The sequence below is a fragment of the Clupea harengus genome, chromosome 19, assembly GCF_900700415.2.
Source record: "Clupea harengus chromosome 19, Ch_v2.0.2, whole genome shotgun sequence".
Lineage (NCBI taxonomy): Eukaryota > Metazoa > Chordata > Actinopteri > Clupeiformes > Clupeidae > Clupea > Clupea harengus.
Genome location: NC_045170.1, coordinates 12438416 through 12454768, shown reverse-complemented (window position 1 = coordinate 12454768; position 16353 = coordinate 12438416). Strand labels below are relative to the sequence as shown.

The 16353-nt window shown below is 39.3% G+C and overlaps 3 protein-coding genes across 3 annotated transcripts; 2 read left to right on the top strand and 1 right to left on the bottom strand.

Annotated features, from left to right (window-relative positions):
* Positions 1–6344: 6344 nt before the first annotated feature.
* On the bottom strand, positions 6345–8600 carry psmb13a (proteasome 20S subunit beta 13a). The gene is made up of 8 exons (XM_031585635.2): positions 8459–8600; positions 8079–8172; positions 7869–7966; positions 7529–7669; positions 7129–7244; positions 6955–7013; positions 6636–6787; positions 6345–6518 (listed from the first exon to the last, which is right to left on the bottom strand). The coding sequence occupies exons 1-8, from the start codon at positions 8518–8520 to the stop codon at positions 6407–6409; spliced, it is 834 nt and encodes a 277-aa protein (XP_031441495.1). The 5' UTR covers positions 8521–8600; the 3' UTR covers positions 6345–6406.
* A 1-nt stretch (position 8601) lies between these two features.
* psmb12 (proteasome 20S subunit beta 12) lies at positions 8602–11120 on the top strand. The gene is made up of 6 exons (XM_031585639.2): positions 8602–8740; positions 9435–9505; positions 9595–9726; positions 10145–10274; positions 10512–10656; positions 10846–11120. Exons 1-6 carry the CDS (start codon positions 8693–8695, stop codon positions 10971–10973), a joined length of 654 nt encoding a protein of 217 aa, XP_031441499.1. The 5' UTR covers positions 8602–8692; the 3' UTR covers positions 10974–11120.
* A 945-nt stretch (positions 11121–12065) lies between these two features.
* On the top strand, positions 12066–15142 carry psmb9a (proteasome 20S subunit beta 9a). The gene is made up of 7 exons (XM_031585638.2): positions 12066–12182; positions 12301–12414; positions 12569–12636; positions 13037–13168; positions 13373–13502; positions 14644–14785; positions 14955–15142. The coding sequence occupies exons 2-7, from the start codon at positions 12361–12363 to the stop codon at positions 15080–15082; spliced, it is 654 nt and encodes a 217-aa protein (XP_031441498.1). The 5' UTR covers positions 12066–12182; positions 12301–12360; the 3' UTR covers positions 15083–15142.
* Positions 15143–16353: the final 1211 nt, after the last annotated feature.

Here is a 16353-nt window from a genome sequence, read left to right as displayed (position 1 = left end):
CCATCATTAAAATATGTATTTGAGTACATATATAGTATATACAGAATGGACCTCTCCTTTGTTCAATCCCTGCTAAGGAAGATACACGTAAAACATCCCCTTCCTGGAGCGATGGGAGAGCTCTGACACGTCATCCTGGCACACCTTAATCCAGCCATCTTCCTGCATGTGTTACACTTCAAAGACAGTGTACAGCCATATTTTAACATGCGTGCATAATAAGCAAGAATAAACACAACCTTTGCTTATTGTTTCCTTTTTTATATTTGCATGTATGTGTTTGCTTGGTTATGTTTGCTGGTTCATGTCATATTAATGAATTGGCTGTAACATGTTTAGTGCCAACTGACCAAAACTAATTTCGATCAAATAGTCCATAACAAAAGTAGTTAAATTAGTCAAGGACGCTCATATTGTTCAGTGTTGTCATTTGAATGATATTGGAGAAAACTAAACTTTTCATAGCATAATCTTTTTCACACATCCAACCAAGACCAAGGCCTCAAACCTCAGTAAATGTACACCACTCTGGCCTGTCCAACCCCACCCTTGTGGACATGCCTGATGAAAGAATGAAGAAAGAGAAGCCCTGACACAGCTTAATACAGATGGAGGATGAATATCCCAGGTGTCTGTGCAGATACTTCAGGAGCACAGCATACCAAACAGGCTGCAGACCTGCACTCTTTAGCCAGGAGCCTCTCCCAGTACTGACAGTCCGCAGCGCTGCCAGACATAGTCCCCAGAAGGTAAGGGTTTATCTTTATGACTTTGTTGACATCCTTTGATGCTATGAAAAGAGAGTACTATACTCTATAACATATACTCTATACTATACTGAAATAATGTGTGATAAAACTGTGATACCATTCTTTTGGTCATGTGAGGGAGATAAACATATTTTTTCATACTTTTTTAAACTCCTTAGTCCATTGCACTGTTGCACTGTTTGTTTGTTTGTATTGTATTGTGTTGTATATTTTGTGTAAGCACACTGAGAGTCACTTTACCAAGTCAAATTCCTTGTTTGTGCAAACTTACTTGGCCAATAAAACCTGATTCTGATTCTGATATTTGCAGTTCAAATATTAACTGCATTGATTCATTTATCCAAATGCCATTTGCACTCTAAAACAATATGAGTGCAGTGACTAGTTTTGTTGCCAAAAAATGTCAGTCTGATGGAACACTAAAGTATATTTCCCAATATTCCCATTCTATGAATTTTGATGACTTGATACATTTTACAGAGCAGTAAAAATGCAAACAAATGCAGCAAACATTATGAAAGAGAATCATTAAGCACAAAATGCTCTGCAACACTGAGTAACACATTTTTGTATGTCTTCAGAAATCCTGTTTTCACCGCTGCATGCCTTCAACGGGCTGTAGAGTACGGTTTTCACAATGCATAGAGAATAATACAAATCTGAGCGCTGAATGAAGCGCTGTCTCAAGAGTTCTGTTTCCAGTGAGACTGTGCGTCAGTACGGTCCTGTCAATCAATCCCTCTATGTTTGATCACAGCGGCACCACAGTGTAGGAAGTTAACCGACAACACAAGAGCGATTTACGATCCACACACTTAAACTCACTGTACAGTCACTGCCTTTCTTTTATTTTAGTGGATTCTTTTAAACCAATTAAACTGAGATGGAAAATCACATCTGCATTTTATCCTATTTATCATTCATACTTTCTTTGAAATGACTTACATCTATTCAAAAGCGCCATGGCAAATTCTTGACATTTCGAAACAAAAGTAAAATGTTCTGTTTTGTTTTGTGTTGCAACGGTTCACTTCCGAAAACACTTACCTTCAAATGAGACTTGAACCACTGACATCAAGAAGTGTCATACCGTAATAAAATTCAAATTGGAATATATAGAAGATCAAATAACTGAAAGATACATTAAAGTCATACTTCTACTGTGGGAAAAAGATATGATTTTCCTGATTTATAAACCCAAAGGACTAGGCAATGTGTGCTTTCGATTATAGTCGTTGCCTGTAGGAATGGTGAATTTCGGTTTTGCAAATTTACTAGTCGGCAGAGGTGTAAAGTAACAAATTACTTTTACTCACGTTACTGTAATTGAGTAGTTTTTTTGTGTACTTTGTAATTTTTAAGTAGTTTTTGAAATCGGTAATTTTACTTTTACTTAAGTAGATTTTGACTGAAGTATTGTACTTCGCTACATTGGAAATTACATCCGTTACTGAGTAAAAAAAAAAAAACATAGTTCAAGGCGGGAATCGCGCACCACAATTCTCACTGCAGTGGTGGATGCTGCATAGAGTGGATGATGGAGTCGATGCAAGGCGCCAGTACGGTGCCGAGTCACGAGAGATAGATATGGAGGAAGATGATAGTGCGGACTACCAACAAGCTGCGGACCACCAACAAGCTGAAGCACCGAACTTTCCGCCAGTTGAAATTAAAGAAGATGACGAAAACCCGTGGCCACATCTCAGCAAGCAGTTTGCCTTCCAACGTAAAAGAGGCAACAGCTATATGCTGTGTAAACTGTGCCTAATCCGCCAGTCAGAACATTCATCTTCAAATCTGCGCAAGCATGTGTTGGTAAGTACAGTATTTGTCCCTTTCCATTAGTAGTTCAGACAGCGTTTTTGTCATTTAGTTAGCTTTGCTCCATTAAGCAAAATATGCGTTTCATGGCACTAGTAGGTAGTAGCCTAATTTTGGCTAGCACTTGCAACCGCCCTGAGTATGCTAACGTCGACAGCGGTCATCCAATAGACTAATAATAATTCCATTCCTGTCTTCCATTCGTTTCAGGTCATAGCATTATTATGTTCAGTCTCTCATATTGTGTTAAAAACTGCAGATCAGTCATCAGCAATGAAATACACCACATAAACTGATATTAGGCTAATCATTTGGCTGCCTCCCATGCCTTGAAACAGAACAATGTGAATGCGCACACCATCGTTTTCAGACAGTTGGACAAGTCAATGTGTATGTCGTTATCTGCAATTTATCACGATGTTTAGTCAGATATTGATAACGATAAGTGGTGGCTTTGCAACGTGCACGTCTTTCATGTTCATGTTCATGCTCAGGGGTCTCGGTTAGCAAGAATTGAGGATTATGAATTGTGATGCATGTAGAAATAGAAAATAATGCTATAATTGTGTATACTGTAGGTCTGTCATCTCAAGTAGCTATTTATAGCTATTTCTGTGTTATGATGCACTCTTGATGGCAGCTCAATACTTAATTGTCAGAAATGTTGTTTGTCATTCTACAGGTCTAGTCTATGTCAGACAACACCTTGACCGGATGTTGGAGGCTGGAGCAAGTTGGACAACATTCATCAGATGAAGATGATTTATTTTCCTCAATGAAGTCCAGAAGGTCAGAAGGTACAGGGGAGTTAGAAGGGTACCTAGCCTGTGTCTCAGTCAATATGGATCTGCTGAACGCCTTTCAGAATATCAAAAAACTGTCCCTGAAACTCAATACTGGCCTACCTGCCTCGGCCGCCTGCGAGCGACTCTTCAGCTGTGCTGGATTGCTGTTCAATGCAAAGCTAGCCCAGATGAACTCTACTCATCTTGAAAATCAGTTGCTGCTCAAACTCAACAAGAAGTTTGTAGACTAATGCTCTAAAGGTGGACACAAGTAAAGTAACCAAAGTTTACAGTGGGGCAGCGGTATTTAAACTTTTTATTTTAGCTGTCATATGGTTCATGTCTTGACACGTCCTCCCAAAAGTTCTTAAATGTTGTGTTGACATGTTTAATGTTTGACATGTTTAATGTCATTGCACTTATATTTCTAAAGATTCTCCTTTAATAAAAAATAACTAGTTTTTGTATTGGATTTATGACCCCTTGTCCTTTTTTGCATTATATAGGAGCGGCCCCCCATCAAGTTGTTGAAAGTAACTAAGTAACTTTTACTTAAAGTACATTTTAAATGAACTACTTTTTACTTTTACTTGAGTAGATTTTTAGATGGGTAATTTTACTTGTACTTAAGTAAAATTTCATCAAAGTAATTGTACTTTTACTTGAGTACAACACTTCAGTACTTTTTACACCTCTGCTAGTCGGACTTAAAATACGTAATTTAAGTTACAGTGTAAGGACTAATGACAACATCACTTTATTATATTTGATGAAACAGGGTCTGATCATCAGAAAACTTAATTTCATCAAGTATGTTTAAATTATTTTTTCAACACGCCATCGCTCTTTAGACCAATTATAGTGTCAATTCCTTCGCGTCATCTGTTTAAGGGTAGACTTCAGGTTTTCAGGTTGGCCAAGTATGTTTCTCTCGCCTGATCTTGTAAGCCATGGTCTGTTTTACATAGACGAGCGTGAGCAAAACATTTTACTCACAGTTTATGTCGGGAAACGTGGATGAAGCTTTCCTTTTTAGGAAATTAGGATTATCTAAACACGCATTTATATTATAAACTGATTGTAATGCACTCTAGTAAACCTCATGGGACATTCTCAGATTGTTGGGCTGTTCTCATGAGAACATAACATTTTCTATAATGGGCTAGACCAGGGGTCTTCAACCGGGCGTCCGCGGAGGTACTGCAGGGGGTCCGCCAAATTATTTCATCTGAAGCATTTTTCCCTCTTCCAAAAATGTTAAACGTCCAATAGGCTACATAAACATAAACAGATCGTACCAATTGCTTTCTATTCGTTTATAAAATAATACATAGGCTACCCATAAATCTTCACGCGATCATTTGATTACCATGGCAACATATGCACTTTTAGCCACATTTAGCTATCTGGTGCCAAAACACGTTACCTGCCATAACCATACAATTTAAAAGTGTTGTAATATCTCGGAACAAAAGCTCCACGTCATACAGCATTGATGGCGGTTGAGATGATCTACCTTCAGAGGATGCCAACATGCCTTAATACCCCAAAACGCAAACTGGAGAAAACACGTAAATATTCAAATAATTATCTGAAGTTTGGCTTCACCTACAAAGAGACCGATGGTGACGAACTACCAGTGTGCGTGGTTTGCTCTTCCGTGCTATCAAACGAAAGTATGAAGCCATCAAACCTGCAACGACACTTAGACTTAGAGACAACCCATGCTCACTTGAAAGAAACACACATTTAATATTTCCCGTTTAAAATCTTTTGAGGGCAAGCAGACAATCAGCCACAGTTTGCGAGCTAGCTTTAAAACCCTCTTATCAAGTTGCATTACGTGTCGCTCAGACCAAAACGCCATAAATAATTGCGGAAAATTTTAATATTGCCAGCAGCTAGTAATATGTGAAAAACGATGTATGGGAAGGAGGAGTACGTAAACCAAACTGAAAACCATCCCTTTGCTTTTTCCCCCTTTCAATTGATGAATTGGCAGCTGATGTGAGGGCACAACTAGTCGCGAAACTCCCGAAAGCAGATTATTTTGCACTACAATTAGATGAATCCACAGGCGTGTCAAACGACCCTCAGCTTTTAGCGTTTGTGTGGTTGTCGACCAAAATGAGATGCAGGAGGAATTTATATTCTGTAAGCAGCAGCTGCATGGACGTACAACGTGAACATGATATACCCTGGCCAAAATGTGACGGGATGTGCACAGACGGTGCAAGAGCCATGTGTGACGCACTGAATGCTTCATAGGGAGAATCTTGTTGCCAAAGACATGAGTGAGGAATTGTCAAACGTCAGGCCTCTCACTAGGTATGAGATATTTCATCCATACTTAAGCTTCTCACGCTACTCAATTCTTTGTGCCCCCCCCCCCCCCCTCATTGAATACAGAGTAATGGCTAACTGTAAGGGAGGAAAAAAAATCATAAAATTATAAACAGAATGAATTAAAACGAGTTGTGTGTTACAAATTATGTAACATTATGTTCAAACATGTGTAGGGGAGTGTGTTTGTGTGTGTGTGACTGACACTTAGTTCCAGATAAAATATATGAATATCAGTTCTAAATTTGGGGCGGTGGGGGTCCCTGCTCAGTGTCTCTCTCAGCCAAGGGGTCCTTGGGCTGAAAAAGGTTGAAGACCCCTGGGCTAGAAAGTAAAAGAATACACAATCAGCATTCATTTTTAAACTTTTAATTTTGAACTACTGGAATTTTCAGGGCATTTAGCAAAACATGATTTTCCATACATGCAAATGAATTAATGCTGAGCTGTTCATTTTCGTGAAAACATCTAAAATGTCACAGCATATTTGCGTAATAAATGTCATGGCTTAAAGAACAGGTTGCCTAATGTTCCTATGGCACTCCAAAACTGATGATTTGGTTAAATATTGGTTTTTAAATTAAATGGATATTGTGCAGTCGAAGTCAACAGACATGATGCATTATGATGTTTGAGATGACAAAGTATTTAATGTTTACATACAGTATAATGTAAATAGACGGCAGATTAAGCTGTGTCCATCTGCTGTACGATCTCCTCGACAAGCTGCATTTCAAGGGGAATCACATTCTCCCCTAAAACAGCAGTTGTGCCTGGCTTGTACTTGTATTTTCTTTGCCTAAAAAAAGCATAAAAAAGATGAGAAAGTAGGGGGGGAATTCATGGTGTATATTTACATCAAACATGACTGACCATCAGTGCACATACCTCAACACTTTTAACAGGCACTACTCACCTCATGTCTTTGTATTCTGATTCTTGGTAAGGTCTTATGTAGTCCACACCCTCTCCGGTAATGACACAAATGTCTATATTGTTGCCTGAGCCGAGGTCACTCATTATGCCAGCATGGATGGCATCACGCACCAAAATCTTGGCATCCTCCGTCTAAGGGTTAGACATGTGTCCGGGAGAGATGGTCAGAGGTTCGATGTATAACATATTCTGTGCAGACAGTAGTATATTATGTTCGTAACATAAGAGCCATTAGACTGACCTGCATGGAAATTCTGTAGTTATTGAATACAATATTACTGTCTTGAATGATCACATACCTCCATATTAGGTTTGAACCGGTCTTCCATTATTCCCATAGCAGCAAGGTCTCCGGACCCTACATAGACAAAATCCACAATGGCTTTCATGTAGATTAGATTAGTGTAACTCATACAGGGCAGCTAACATTGGAAGACAGGCACTTTTAATTCCCCCCTGACTTCCATACCCACCCATGGCCAAATAAGGCACTTTATCCAGGTCTCCATAGGGCCCAACAATATAGAGGTGACTCCCTGTGCAGTCTACTCCTCCCAGGATCAGATGGGCCCCAATCTGGCCCTTGTACCTTAAAGATAAATGTAGGCATTAAGTATGTTGTTTGGTGGTTTATTTGAGGCTAATCTAGAAAAGAAATGTATAACGAGGTGATATAAACTTAATCCATTGTGAATCCAGCTTCAGCCTTGTATACTACAGTTAAATACATTATAACCAGCATCCTAATTGGTGCACTAACTGGCCCATCAGCTGATCTAGTAATAACTCAAAGGAATGGGTTATCTGAATAATATAATGATGGTTTCATGTTATCCATGATGATACTCTCAGATTTGCACAATGCTCGCACACCTGAAGAGCATCTCCTGTAGGATGTTAGCAGCCATGACGAGGCGTGGGTTCCTGCCGCTGTTCATGGAGAAGATGGTGAGGTTGGAGGAGAGCAGGTCTGTGGTTTTTTCTGTGTCTGCTGCTGTGCCTGCACCACAGCAACTACATCAAGAAAGAACATGCCCAGGCATTAGAAAAATAACACAGTTACACATAGTTATACATAATTATATAATTTAACATAGAATAGGATATCTATTCTTGAATCTGGCTCTAAAAAATGGAGGGAGTTTGTTTGTTTACATAGGCCTATTGTGGGCAAGCATTTCTGCCTATTGTGTGATCACGTATGTGTACTCACTATATGTTTGGAGCAATATAGTGGATCTTTGCACACATCTTATCAGCCACCACCTCACTTGAAGTGGCTCTGGTGTCTGCTCCTAGGACCACACCATCCTGTGAAGAAACAGAGAGAAATACCACTGTTGCCTTCAGACTGTATATGTGACAACTACGGTAAATATTGAATATTCCTTTCAATCTTTACTTATTTTATGTATATGTATACCTTACAAACAACTCCAGCTATGGTAGTCCCTGTTTTGAGCGGTTTAGGTGCCTTGACCTTCAAATCCCCAAGTAAACTCTCCAACCTAGCATCTCTGAAGATGAGACAACCAATCGGACCAGGTTTAAAAAGCACATACGTGTGTATCCACTGACGAACAAACTCACAAAATATATCACAAAAATATAATAACACGTAAGTTCGGACAGAAATTAAACAAACTGCCGTATTTGTTTCGACGAAAATCTCAAAATATCGGTTACTTTCACTTTTGATATTAAACTGTTTTTGCTACAATCACGGTAGGCTAAAGTTTGGCAAAATAATACTAGAAGAAAGTAATGCAGAAAATGTCAAAGAAGGCTCATAGGCTCACCCACCTCGTCGAATTTTCAAAGTTAAAACCTGATACAGGTGTTTCAAGAACGTAAGACAGTGCCATGTTGCAAAGCGAATTTCCCCGTTTCGAATGATTGGCTCATCAATCCACACAGGCAATGCTTTCTGACATCAAGCGAGGTCGCTGTACCTTCCAACAAGGAAAAGAGCGGATAGTAGTTAGAATGGGAAGTCTGACATCTTGAGTGTTAGCGCGTCTTTCTCGGTCATTTAAAATGGACAGAAATATTTCAGACTCGAGAATAAAAGGTGTCAGCACCGGAGTAAGTAGACTTTCTTACGAATTATTCTGTTGTGATGGTGTGTTTACTATGCTTTGGTGTTGCCATGTTGAAACATCGTGTGAAATAAAATACTATAAAGAAGAGGATAACCTGTTTTACATACATCCTTATCTTCATCTTTACAAACATTTGATCGGTGTCTTTTCTGAATGTAATTTGATTCAACAGTAGGCTACAACGTGGCGTTTTAACTAGACTAACTAATTAGAAACTTGAACTTTCACTTTCGAAGTAAGACGTTTCATCGCATTCATACCAGTTTGCCAGCTCATGTTTGTATCCGTGAAGTAGACCTATGTATATCCACTTTTATTTGTATTCTTCTTAAAGTTGCAAATGGTTGCCTATTTTGTATAGCTCATTGATTTTTGCCTAAACAGAGCTCAAACTGACTTCAGCCTATAATAACGTTGTAAAAGAGTTTATACTTTGTCATCACAGAATCCATTATAGTTCATGTTCCAGGGATGCACCCATACTGGTTTTTGTTCTAGGCCCTTTGCCTTCACGTTAAGTCGAGTTCGCAAGTAATGCTATCTCCCGCTGTAGCCTAATTGGTACTCTGTCCTTGGATAGAAATGCTGGCTCCTTTTCAGCTAGTCGACGACAGATCAACGTTTGCATCATCAATGGCTAGATGACTGAACCGATTATTTCATTCTTTCCCTTTCAGACCACCATATTAGCTGTAAGGTTCAATGGAGGGGTTATCATTGGGTCTGATTCCAGGGCATCCATGGGAGGGTAGGCCCTAAATCAAAGTAAGCCTTGTCATATATTCAACTACACAGCTTGAAACACGTTTTAATGTTTTTTTTCCTTCTTTCTTCCAGGTCATATGTATCTTCCAAAACAATAAACAAGCTTGTTCAGGTCCACGATAGGATATTCTGCTGTATTGCTGGTTCCTTAGCAGACGCACAGGCTGTTACCAAAATGGCAAAGTTCAAGCTATCTTTCCACAGGTTGGTTCCTTCCACCTTGACCTCACCTTCTTGGGGCTTTTTTAAAAAGTCCTCAATATGGAAATGTGTGTGTGACCTGGTCTTGCATTAGATTTTAATCACGCTAATACAAAGGCAGTTGGATCTCTGTCTAGCTCAAAGCCCTGGTAGTTTTGCATTTCCTACTGAGGTTTAGCCGTTTTCCCCCCTCTCATCATGCTACATATGGTGAAATATGGAGAATAAGGTGTTTGTACTAACTTACTTTTTAAAACATCACTCACAAACTCACACTGGTATTGCCCACATGGCTCTAAAGTGGCTGACAATTTAGCTTTACAGTCAGAAAGTCTGGTTAAAAAAACTGAAATATTAGATGCAATCAGAGTAAATTGCTTAATTAAACTTGCACTTGCCCTTCTAAACATCTTTGTGGCAGTATCCAGATGGAGTCCCCTCCACTTGTGAAGGCTGCTGCTTCTGTGATGAAGGAGCTCTGCTACCACAACAGAGAGGAACTTCAGGCAGGCTTCATCACCGCAGGCTGGGACAAGAAGAACGGACCTCAGGTGAGTCCATCCTCAGTCCAGCTATGATGAAGAAAGTCACCTTGACTTACAGTATAGTTTAATGGAATTTGGAGTCACTTGAACCTGCTCATTCTTAGTGCCTTAAAGCCATAGCTGTTATTATATATTGAGGATTATCCCGACCCTGCTGGACATCATAATCCACATAATTGGACAAACTGCGTTTGTTTGAATGTTGTTTAACTTTTTCTATTCTTTGTCTATTTTGCCACACAGGTGTACACTGTATCCCTGGGTGGGATGCTGCTCTGTCAACCTTTCACCATTGGAGGATCAGGGAGCACCTATATCTATGGCTACGCTGATGCCAAGTACAAACCTGACATGAGCCGTGAGGAGTGCTTACAGTTTGCCACCAATGGTAAATGAAGTGTATTCACAGCAGACGTGAATTGGTGCTCATATCTAAATAGGTTTCTGGTAGCATTATCCACAGTATTGCATAAGCAGCTTGACAGCTGATTAGGTAAATAATATGATCCTAGAGTACACAATAATAACAATAATAATAGTAATAATAATATTCCTTTTCTCTCCTCTCTCTCCTTAGCGATTGCTCTGGCCATAGGAAGAGATAATGTCAGTGGTGGGGTGGTACACCTGGTAGTGATCACAGAAGATGGAGTCGAGCATGTGGTCATCCCTGGAGACAAGCTTCCCAAATTCCATGACGAGTAGAAAAACACTGTTTAAAAACCAATCATTGTGTAACATTAAAGGGACCTTTATACATTACATTTCAATTTCATCATGAAGTAACACGGCATGACACATATCCATGATTTTGGCAGTTTTTGGTCTTAAAATAAAAATATAAATCATAAACTTCTCTCTGACTTTGGTTGTCTTATATTTTCCTTTGGAGGTATTGCAAACATGTGAGACGGAACAAACCAAATACAGTTTATAGAGGTCTTTTGGTAATTTGGAGTTTCTTCAAGGGAAATCCAATGGAAAGAAATACCTTCCATCCATCCTCTTGTATACACTTTCGGTGGACTGACCTTGTGACACTTTACACGTTACATTACATACAGTCATTTCAACAACTATACAAGCTTTTTAAGTCTAGGTCATCAGGTGAATCAGATATATTCAACCTCAAACACAGGATCAACCTAGATTGAATTTAACAAACCTTTCACATATGGGTTCTGAGTGCCAACGGGCGACAGTGGTACAGGAGGTAGAGAAGTCGTTTAGTAATCAGAAGGTTGTTAGTTCAAATCCCTGTCGAAGAGTCCTTGAGCAAGACACTGAACCCCTAATTGCTCCTGATGTGCAGTGTGCCATCAGTGGAAATGTAAAAATGTGTATACATCCTTGTAAGTCGCTTTGGATAAAAGCGTCTACTAAATGTAAAAGGAGCCTGTGCTGACTCCTGTCTTATTTCAAAGCTAATAAGATCAAGGTATTTGTATGTAACGTTTTCAAAAACAGTGATTTGCATATTTCCATTATCATATATTCATTTATGCATATTTTAATTCCTATATTTAATTAGGCATTAGGTAACCGTGAATTAAGATACATTGTATTGACATAATCTAGGCCAGAAAAGTTATTTGGTGAAATGTTAACCCCAACATATAACTATTTAATTTAACTGACACATTATTGGACAATATCTGACACCCCTTACACAATCAGTGGAATTGAATGCTTAGACTTATATATTCACATATTTCTTCCCTTTAGAGCTAAAGATTCGATGAGCTATTCATATTACAAAACACTAAAACCACGTGTAATATCATGCCTGTGCAGCGAATGCCTCTTTGCACAAATGCAGGAGGAGTCGACGACGCCAACAGCTTAATGCTTTCGTTTTCTCCTCAACCCGGAAAATGGTGGAACACTGGATAAAAACTATAACAACATTTTGAAGTAAGATATTTATTGTTAACTTCTTTTTGTTGTGACTACCGATCACCTTGTGAAGTTGGTCTAGCTCATTTCAGCGCATTTTTGGTGGCGTCGCTCAGATCATATTAATCTTGTTCAGCACATACGAGATAGGCTAAAGCACTTGTGCTAAATTGGACACCACGAATCAGTGAAGAAAATGTTGGAAGAAACCAGTGGACCGGGCTGGCTCTCGGAGGAAGTCAAAACTGGGGTAAGCCTACATAATCTTACCATCAAAGTTAGAAAGTACATAAAAAAATCCATTATAGTAGCCTATAGTCGCATACAGGCAAAAATATACAGAGTTAAAGTTTACGCCTGATAGATTCCCCAACTCCCTCACGGTGAATTTGATTTGTTCACAGACTACGATCATAGGTATTGAATATGATGGAGGCGTCGTGTTGGGCTCTGACTCTCGCGTTTCGGCAGGGTAAGTTTACTTCTGTGTTCTGTTGAGTGCTACTAGTTGTAGCAACACTGTCTTCTTGTTCTGAAGCTAGGCCACACAAAGTCTACCACAGATATACCTTGGTCTGTGGATGTACACTGGGTCTGAAAATGCCTTTGCAACTCACTCCTAGCTTGGTCATTTTTTTAATGAGCTAGGCTACAGTGTGGATACATTGGAATGGTTGCCAGTTTGTTTCATATGGAAGCTTTGAAATAGGGAGGCCTACCTGATTTATGGATTGATTGAACATGCAATATGTTTATCTATGTGATAGGTGGAGAAGTGTATATTTCAGTTATTCAGTCATCAGTGTTTACTTTTTTGCTATTGTTTTTTTCCCTATCTCTTTTTCTGCCACACACATCTGCATTTTCCTCAGTGCCTCAGTGGTGAACCGGGTGATGAATAAGCTCTCCCTTCTCCATGATAAGATCTACTGTGCACTGTCCGGATCTGCTGCTGATGCCCAGACCATTGCTGAGATTGTCAACTACCAACTGGATGTGCACAGGTGTGGAATATCACACATCATCCTCAGAACACATTAAGGCCATCATGTCAAATTGATCTTCAGCCTCAGTTTATATCTTGGCATCTCTGCATTAAGAAATGGGCATTCTAACCAAGTAGTTAAATTGTCATGTTCAAGTTTGCTAAAATGTAAGTGTTACTTTGTCATGTGTCAGTTAACATGTCAGTGTGTTTTTAATGTCAGTGTTGAGCTGGGGGAAGACCCCCTTGTTCGTTCTGCGGCTACCCTGGTGAAGAACATCTCCTACAAGTATAAAGAGGAACTGTCAGCACATCTCATCGTTGCAGGTTGGGACAGGAAAAAAAAGGGACAGGTCAGCTTTTTTTTTAATTACTCAAATTTGCTTATTTTATTTCATGCTGATGACTTTCACTGTTGATCTATCTTTGGTCTATCTTTAACAGGATTTTTACATTGGCACATTCTACCCACACAATACCAAAAGGCCCAAACTGATGTTGCAATACTGTATATTTACCACAGCAGCTACCCAGCATTAACTGTGAAGAAACATTGGCTAATCCAGTTCTGCTTGTCCTTAGCCATCCAGACTCTCTTCACTGACTAGCGCTTTTATCCGAAGTGACTTTTAACAATTTAGGAACAACAATCAAGCTACACTTAGTAAGGAGACCTGATTGAGAGTAAACACAAACTACTGATTCTAGTCAACCTGACAAAAGGGCAAAAGAGAGCAGATAGAATAAGTGCACAGTAAGTGTAAGAGTGTTAGGCGGTGTTAGAGGTTTTAAGAGAAAGAAAAGGCACTTAATTTACCTTCACACTTCAATAAAATACTGTCAGGCATTACCAATATCAATGATTCATATTCATTGATAACAAGATCAGACTGATATGAAAGGAAAATTTAATAATTTGTTGGGTAGACAACTGTGTTCAATAGAAAAATACAGTCTTGTTCTTTATACTTTATTCATCAATTACCCACCTACCTACTGTGAGCCTCAGTCTTTCTACACAGAATACCTGTTGGATAGAGTTTCCCTAAAGTAAGAAAATACAAATGCAGATTATTGTAGAAATTGTATTTTAAAACTTAGCCTACCAACATTAGCTGCGAAAGGAGTCCTTTGTCCTTTGCTGGTCCTGTCATGTGGTTATACACGTGGTCTGGCCTGAGAGCACAGTGTCTTTGAGACTGACTGTCAGAGGTGTAATATATATATTTATCTAGTCACATCCCCCTGATTAAGTCATTCTGAGTTTTGTTATATATCATGTTATATATCATATGTTACAATAACTATGTTTGTTAAAGATTTTCCCCATTATTTTGTGCTTTGACATGTGTGAAGAAGATATATGGGAATGTTGAGGAGACACATAATGGCAACAAAGAAATAAACACCACAGAAAAGATAGTCTTGCCTATAATAAAGATCACCTCACACACCTTGCTCACGTGTGCCCCGTTGGCATTTCCCCTGATACAGGTGTATGTCACCATGAGTGGCCTTCTGTCCAGGCAGCCCTTTGCTGTGGGTGGCTCCGGCAGCTCATACATCTATGGGTTTGTGGATGCTGAGTATCGGAAGGACATGAGCCGGACAGAGTGTCAGGAGTTTGTTGTGAATGGTGAGTTGCTCTTATTTGTTCTTCTTCTTCCTTCATTTTTCTGTGTGTATTTTTGCTTGAATATGATCTGATTAATTATGAGCATGTGCTACTTTTATGTTCTCTCTCGTTCTCTCTCTCTCTTGCTTTCTCTCTCTTGCTTGCTTTCTCTCTCTCTCTCTCTCTGCAGCTCTTACACTGGCAATGGGTCGAGATGGCTCCAGTGGTGGTGTGGCTTATCTTGTCACCATTGATGAAACAGGCACTGAGGAGAAATGCATTCTTGGCAATGACCTGCCAAAGTTCTTTGATCAGTAATTTTAGAATGTAAAACTTTCACATTTTGCTGATGACTAATAAACTATGATATAAACTGTGTAAGCTCGGCTGTAGATTTTGTAACATATAAGAAATCTTGTTTTTAGCCATATAGCTCAAAGTGTGGAAGACCTCAAAAATGTTGTGACCTATGAAAGCCTATGCTTATGTAACTTGGCTCCTTTATATTATAGGATGACTCACTTGTTGCCAGGCAGAATTAGCAAAGACAGGTTTAGGCAGAATGCCTTGTTCAGAGTGACAATGCTGAACACACACTGAAGATAATATCTGTCCACTTATTCATTGTGTCCACACTTATTAAACGACATGTGCTTTATGAGATATGTTTCAGGCCTATGTCATAGCCAATGTATGTCAGTAAAAAACAGGCTTATATAGAGACTTTGTTTTTTTGTTAGTCTAACACATGAAAATAATTAGGCAACTCGATTGCGCACATAATTATGCATATACCCATATATTCAAACATGCGTACACCAAGCCTAATGCTTAGGCTCCATTTAGGGATTATTCTGCTGTTCTTAATGAAATTTGAAGCTTTCTTGCGGTGGGGATTCCCACCTTTGAAAGTGAAAGATGTTGGAGTTGGGCGAGTCTGGTTATTTTGATGTTGTGGGTACGTAAATATGAGTTAAACTAAATTAAATCGCTATATCTTCCAAACTTCCAACTTTTTCATAAGCATGTCTCAGAGGGACACAGAGATGGGGCGGCTCAGAGCCGTACAAAAAAATGTGACACAGTGCAATGCCATATGACCAGTCATGTGAGAATGTAGTGTAAGGAACCACTTTCCAGACCAACGACAGAACTGGGAGTGGGCGAGGGTTTCTGCATGTTCATCTTTCTGCGCTTTGCTGAAATACAGTATTTTATATATTCTATCTTGGTAAACCTATCTGACTCCACTGAAATTAGCAACCCAGTCTTAGTCCCTGTCCTTTTAATGCTATATTATTACCCGCCACGCAGGCTGACCTAGGGTTATTTCTTTTGGATGCCTATAATCTGTTAAGACGAATAGCCCTCTTACTTTTTATTAGCTGGTTTCTTCTAGGAATAGTGTCACTTAGGATATTGCCACGGCCGTTTTCTAGATTTTGGCATATTCCACGGACACAGCCTATTACTAGTTGTGGAGAATAGGTCAGGCTACATGCTGCCACGGGTGCACTGCAAAAAATCAGCCTTCAAAAACAAGAAAAAAAAGTAAAAAAATGGGGTATATATCACTTAAAATAAGCTAA